The following is a 6,863-nucleotide window of genomic DNA, read 5'->3' as shown; positions in this document are numbered from 1 at the left end:
GACCAACGATGAACTTGATGAACAAAAATGAACTTCAGTTGTATGTGTAACATGACCTAGGAAATAAAATTTCTTGAAATAAAAAAAAAAAAACCAAAATGAACTATAATGGCTCTGAAATGAACAAAAATGAATTTCAACGGTCCCTCAGTGGACAAATGTTGGCTAAAAATGAACCAAAAACCTGTTCATCGGTAGATCATTGCACAGAATGAACTATTGGTCGTCATCGATCAGTCATTGGAAACCGCCTCGAAGTCTTTAAAACATTTGCCCGCAATACATTAGCCTGTTTTTTATTTAATTATTTTTTTGTAATGTATTACAATTTCTCCTATCTGTGTAGCACACAGGCTCTTGACCAATCTGCATGCGTGCACGATTGAACGAGCAGTCGATTGGGTTGCAAAACATTTCTAGCGTCGTAACGTTCGGTGACAGACTTTTGATATCGAACGTGTCGATCGCATTGTTAGATGCAGTAATTCTCAAACCCATGCGCGCAGCCGGAACATGCAGCACTGTTATGTTGTTGTATTGCAGGTCGAGAAACAGCAGAGAATTCGAAATGTTGTCCAAAACTGCCTTCGTCAGCCGGTTGTGGCTAATGTCTAGCTGTTGCAAACGTTTCAGCGTAAAGATGTTGTTCCACGTATCGCTATCGATTAGTGTGTTCCTGTCGAGTATCAGGTACAGCACGTTGGGCATGGTTAACGAAAGACAGGTCGGTAAGATCGACTGCTTATTTCGACTCAACGCGAGGCGGGTAAAATTGGGAAGATGCCAATCGCAACAGTAGAGCGTCTCCAAACGGTTCCCGGACAGTTCGAGCGTTTGCAAGCTATTCGACACCAGCGCTCCTTGCACGCGCCGGATCCGGTTGTTCTGGAAGTCTAGCGTCTGCAGTGCCTGCATACCGTTGAACGCGCCCAAGTTGATCGTGGTCAGCAGATTGTCCGCCAAAAACAACAGTCGCAGGCCCTCGAAATCGCCAACCGATGTGGTCGGCAGTTGAAGAAACAGAATTTTGTTACTGCAGAGATTAAGCTCGTACAGGCGCGTCAGCTTGGTAAACAGACACAAGTTGATCGTTTCGATGGGTGATTTTGTTATTGTGACCGTTTCCAACGCTAGCAGATGTACGATGGTGCTCGGGATGGTTTTTAGCCGGCTTTCAGTAATGGTGAGGAAATTTAACCGCCCATTGCCGGCAACGAACGCGATGTCGCTGAGGTACGTTCGAGCGAGCTTCAGGCGTATTGTGGCGGTGGACGACGGCATTATCACCTTTTTGACGGAAGATCGTTCTATCTCGATCGCCATTATCTTGTCCAGGGTGGCCAGGCTGAATGTGTTGGCCTTCAGATGGGAAAGCTTTAACATTAAAGTATCGTTCGGGATATGGGCAAGCAAAAATGTGCCTTCCTCGCTGGGAGTCCACTTCTTTATGGTGCACAGCATGTTGGCGCACAAAAACTGGAATGCTGCATTGGGCGCCGGCACTAACAGCAGCAGTGAAGCGATAATAAAACATTTCTTCCTAAGGAGGATAACAAAACACAACATAATGCTTAATCAAACTGAGTGTAGGTAATGGATAAACAGTAAGGTAATCTTAATGCACTGATTACATGGTTGCTGCGGAAAAAACAGCGATGGCACACTAGCAATACCGGCTCGTTAATGGATAACACACATCAACAGTACACTGGACACTGTATAGTGTTTTGTGGAGTTGGGTCAGTACTCTGTTCAAATTGGAATTAAATGAAAAAAGTGACCAATTTGCGAGCGTTATCGGCACGCTCGTTGGCATGGCATTTACTATCTTACATTAAAAATTCGTTTTACATACTCGACACTAGTCGAAATGGTTCATCGTTTACAATTTGCCTATTCCAAGTGCGATATTAGCGTATTAGATTTCAGCATTACTAGAAAGCTATTCACTGCAGTAGTCGAATGGCCCGGTGTACACGAAACACAGCCGCCTGCTTCACCATTAACGTCAAAATAGTTAATGGTGGCACAGACCGGACGCTCGACTGCTGAAAGACTGCGGTGGGGACCCCCACAGGGTCCATTTACTCACACAACTCCGCTGTGGAACGGGAAGCAGCTAGTTCCGGCCACCAGTATCTTTTTAGTGTAGTGTCAATCTGCAACGCCGCGTTACGTGTACGCACCTATGTGCAAACGTGCCAAAGTGGCGCGCATTCTGGTGGCCCATGAGCCGATGTCGCGGCCTCGAAAACCGTGCGAGGCAATAGTCTTACTGGGTCCAAAGACAGGCACTGTCCGTATCACTGCGGCGCCTGTTGAGTAAACCCGCCAGTGACTTTGATGCATCACAGGATCAAGTCGAGTGATAGGACTCGAAGATGCCTGGAGTTGACTGGCTGCCCTGGACAAAGCATTGAGGATCGGACTGTTAGGACGCCTCGTCCTGTAGGAGTACTAATAGCAGTTTCAGTAACCAGTGCACGCGTATGGAACGTTATATCCATACATTAGAGGTGCTTTGTGCGGGATCGCCTTGACTTGTCAAGGAAAAATGTTGGGTCTGCAAGGAAGAAGATGCGAATGCTCTGCCACTTCGCCGCAAGGCGCGCAGAGGAGAGTCCGAGGAGTCTCGATCCATTTCGATCCAACTGGGTATGGTAGGGCCTGGAGATCGAGATGCTATCACATGCCGGCAGGCTTAGAAGTCAGGCTTTCAGGTGGTATCTTCCACCGGATGTGACACTGGAAGTTCGAACTCCCCAGCCGTGACAGGGAAGCGGTACAGGTTATGATCCGAATAACTTGGCACCGGTCGGTTGTCGTAGGGATGAAGTCTTGTTAGTTTCGGTGACTCTAATGCTGGGCGGCTATCCTGGCGGAGGGATCCATACCGGAATTTAGGGTGAGGGATTCAATACGGAATAGACAAAGTTGTAAATCGCATCTAGTGAGATGTGCATGGTGGTAAGTGGTTGGTTTGGGGACACATCCTGTTGTCTTCGGTCGAGAATATGATCGCTGTATGAAGTTTGCAGCTCCCGTTGGTATTCATTTATCCAATTGCACGCCAATGTTGCCCCGAGAGAGGAGCTTCGATTTGGCTCTTTCACCGTCCTTAACTCTATTGTTGATGCGTTAACCAGCGGGTCTGGAGTGTTGAAAGAAATATGCCCCTGGAGGGCGTTTAGGGCGGTAAAGTTTAAGTTTAAGCTGCTGGGAGATCCCCGCTCTGCGACCCTCAGTGCAGGTTAGTCACAGTGATTTAATTCTCCATCTTATAAAAAAAAAATACAAAGGGTTTATGATTAAACACTAACGGCCATGTCTGTTCATAACTCACAAAGTCTCGAAAGCCTAAATATGCCGGCCTTTCCGCGTAGGACGATTTGCCAACTAAAAGATTCTCAAACCAATCCATTACCAATTCAATTTCAATTTCATGTTACCTGTAATGATTGCTTTAATATCATTAAATAAAAAGGATAACTGTCATATCGATCACTGTCCTCCAACCATTTTAGTATTGCGGACCACTTTGATTGTGGGTAAAACAATGCACAATGTGTATAGTAATAAGCTTTTCTTTTTCAAAAATCAATTCTTTTGCGGATTACGTCTGTTCACACCACGGACCACAGCTTGAAGACCACTGGTATAGATGATAAGAACGTCTGAGCAAATCTCGACAGACCGCTTGAAAACGAGAAAAATGAGAGTGAATATTATGTTAAACCACTACAATCACAGTTTTCTTATCACCGTTCACCACTCACCAAAGAATTACCGCTTTCTTATCTTCTTATTAATATTTCGCAGAATCTGGACTACACTGATCAGACAGTGATGATGATAAAATGGGACACAATATTTACGTCGAATATTGATGCTAAATTTGTTCCATTTCAAATATAAATGCTTATCACCCCTTCGTAGCTGGCTTTCCGATAGATTCGTAATGGCTGGTATATACTGGACAATATAGCTTCGTAGCGTGACGGACCGCATACAGAACCATCAGTGTCCTGCGCGACGTCAGTTTGACGTACGTATATTGGACCAACTCATAAAAAGTGAAACAAATTAATTTTTTTTAGGAAAATGTCCAGAAATTGTTAAATTATTTTAGAATCTAGGATTTTTTGGAACTATTGATCAGCCCAATCTAAACTGCAAAGAGTTGAACTCTATGTAAATTTCAAACAACCGTTGTGTTGTATTTAAATATTCTACGTTGCCTTCTGATGAAAAGTGTTGAAATATTTCACAAGCTCGACTGAAAGATTTCACCACCAACCCATTTGCAGTGTTCGTTGGCATATTTCGAATCGAATAAATTATAAGTAAATGTTTGTGTGTTGATACACGAAATTAATTATTGTGTTAATCACAGCAAACAAACTAGACGTAGCACATTTATAACAAAACTGGCTTGAGTAAACTGGGTTTTATTTATCTTAGGTTACAATCAATCTAGATGATGCAAAGGTGTGACAAATAAAGCACTGCCGTGAATTGTGGATTCACTTTGATCACTTCAACCACTCAGATGCGTACTAAAAGCATTTCAATTAGGAATGTTCCAATGCCGGTTTCAACACTTGTGTACAGTTCTAGGAATGGAATAGTAGATTAAGCTTCCATGACCTTGTACACTTCGTTACCAGTAGTAGCTATTTAGTTAGTAGTTCCCGTATTACGATGAAAATTGGAGCTTCATTAAGATAAATCGATTCCTGGTTTCAACCACAGCAAAGTGAGAAGTAAATTTAACTTTGGTGTTGTTATTATACCCCCCATTTCCCACTAGACTAGTCGAAAGGATGCGTATAGTGCCTTTTTTGTGCCCATGTTTTCCTCCGCCTTCAAACTGGCGCTCTTTGATTGATCATGCTTGCCTTTATCCGGTGGGTGAGCCTTTGTGTAGTACGTTGCCATGCACGGAAAGCGCCTACCATTCCAATCGGTAGCGTTGCGTAGTGGGTGCAATGTCTGCTCACCTGTCGCGGAAGTCCGGATTCCAGGGGCCTTTTGGGCACGTTTCGTGCACACCTGGGTGGATTAATGCTCGGCAAGGCATGATATTACACCCAACGAACGAAAATAGTAGCCAATCGCTCGCAACCAACTAAGCTTTTTACCGGGTCCGTGCAAATGAGTAAAGAAGAGAGAGAGAGAGAGAGAGAGAGAGAGAGAGAGAAAGAAAGAGAGAAAGAGAGATCGAACATCGAAGATGAAAGAACAGTGAGATCATCCCCATACACCGGTAGCTTTTTACTTGATTATTTATTTACGGATCTTCACACATGCTTAACGGGTTCATCAAAAATTTAGGTGAGATCGGTATGAATTCTTTTGTGCGCCATCTTTTTTGCCCACCACCCGTTCGGGTCCTACCGGAGATACTGGGATGCTTTCAGTATGCCGAAAGGAATTCCGGCAAGTGTCGGCTGCTGGTAGCTTATTCCTACGTGCTAGTTGAACGGCTAAATCCCTCCCTGTTCTAGAGTGCAGTGCGGCTAAACATGGCGAGCTTATCCGAACGATGATCGAATGTACGATAGAATTGTGGTCAAAATAGCGTTTTAAGGTATGGTAACTTAACCAACTGCTGCTTATGTTTAGTTGATTTTGCGCTGCGGGTTGCATAATGACAGGCGTTCAAATCTGTTCATTGCATACTTTGTTTAATTTCAAGGTTTTATGCCATCAAAATATATGCTCCTAAAAGTATGCAATCAGTGTTTCAAACGTTACGTACGGTTATTATTACGGTGTTATTAAAATATCTATTTTATCAATTGATCTTAACCTGCTTAAAGCATGCTTGTAGTGTAACTTTTATTTTTCCCGAAAAAAATCACTTCTAGTCACACTGTGTGCACTTGAAACAGAAGCTAAACACCAACTACAACAATAACTGATGTTATGCAGATAATTTCTCACCTTCGTGCACCCACTTAGGGTTCGTTCCGAGTACTGAAGGAAAAAAAAAGTTGTCTTCTCCTACCTGCTTCCCACCCTTTCGTCATATTCTACAGGGAGCATCATTTTTCTTCGTCTACTCCACTGCCTAAATTCCTACCGGGCCCGTCAATAGATGGTGGAAATGGACAGATCAAGGGCGCCTTTGTTTTCCGTTGCCCGTGTTCGGACTCTGACACGTAGAGGTAAGCTTCATCCGAACATTCATACCAAGTAAAGACGAGGGTATGCATTCCTGTGATGCTTTTCTCCGGGTGAAAAACATTAACCCAGTTTAACACGATCTGGGCCAGTAGTGCGTAAGGAAATTGGTTGCAAATAACGTTGGTTCGTTTCACTCCACACGTTTGGCCACAGCATTCGAATCGAAAGCGAGGAAAAGCTCAAGGTAAGCCGGAAACAGTACTACTTTGTGGTAAGGACAGTCGCAACAGGAAGCGTGTGTTTGAAAAATTCTAAACCACTGACCAGTGTTCGTAGCGTTCCAAATCACATACGAACAGCACGAGAAACATCGACCAAGAATGAGGTCCAAATCCCTGCTCGTTAGTTGCAGATACGTACAACACATTCCCGAAGACACACACAAACACACACAGCGTAAGGACGTTTCTGACCACGGGTGAAAAGTTTTTACTGCAACCGCAGCAATTAGCTTCCGGTGGTGCTACGGCCGACCGGATAGCCGGGGCCAGAAAAGGTCGTGTTTGGTTGTTTTTGTTTGGCGAACGACGGGCGACGGAAGTTTACAGTCGGTGAATTAATTTGGATAATGAGTGACACAACACACCTTGCTGCCCTGCCGTTCGGTAACGTAAACGGAGGAGCAGGGCGGAGGAGCGAAGGGTGAGGGAGGGGGGAGGTGAGTTCGTAAAGCC

The 6,863-nt window shown here is 44.3% G+C and overlaps 1 protein-coding gene across 3 annotated transcripts; it reads right to left on the bottom strand.

Moving 5' to 3' along the window:
• Positions 1-272: 272 nt before the first annotated feature.
• LOC120897601 (platelet glycoprotein V-like) lies at positions 273-4,021 on the bottom strand. Of its 3 annotated transcripts, none has more exons than XM_040302598.1 (3): positions 3,777-4,021; positions 2,093-3,696; positions 273-1,540 (listed from the first exon to the last, which is right to left on the bottom strand). In XM_040302598.1, the coding sequence occupies exon 3, from the start codon at positions 1,459-1,461 to the stop codon at positions 301-303; it is 1,161 nt and encodes a 386-aa protein (XP_040158532.1). In that variant the 5' UTR covers positions 1,462-1,540; positions 2,093-3,696; positions 3,777-4,021; the 3' UTR covers positions 273-300. The 3 variants fall into 3 exon arrangements, with proteins under 3 accessions (XP_040158532.1, XP_040158531.1, XP_040158530.1); XM_040302597.1 differs by having other exon boundaries at positions 273-3,277; positions 3,344-3,696; XM_040302596.1 differs by having other exon boundaries at positions 273-3,696.
• Between the last annotated feature and the right edge of the window lie 2,842 nt (positions 4,022-6,863).

Source organism: Anopheles arabiensis, chromosome 2 (genome assembly GCF_016920715.1).
Source record: "Anopheles arabiensis isolate DONGOLA chromosome 2, AaraD3, whole genome shotgun sequence".
Classification (NCBI taxonomy): domain Eukaryota; kingdom Metazoa; phylum Arthropoda; class Insecta; order Diptera; family Culicidae; genus Anopheles; species Anopheles arabiensis.
The sequence above is the reverse complement of the archived record's forward strand: the minus strand, read 5'-3'. Positions and strand labels throughout refer to the sequence as shown.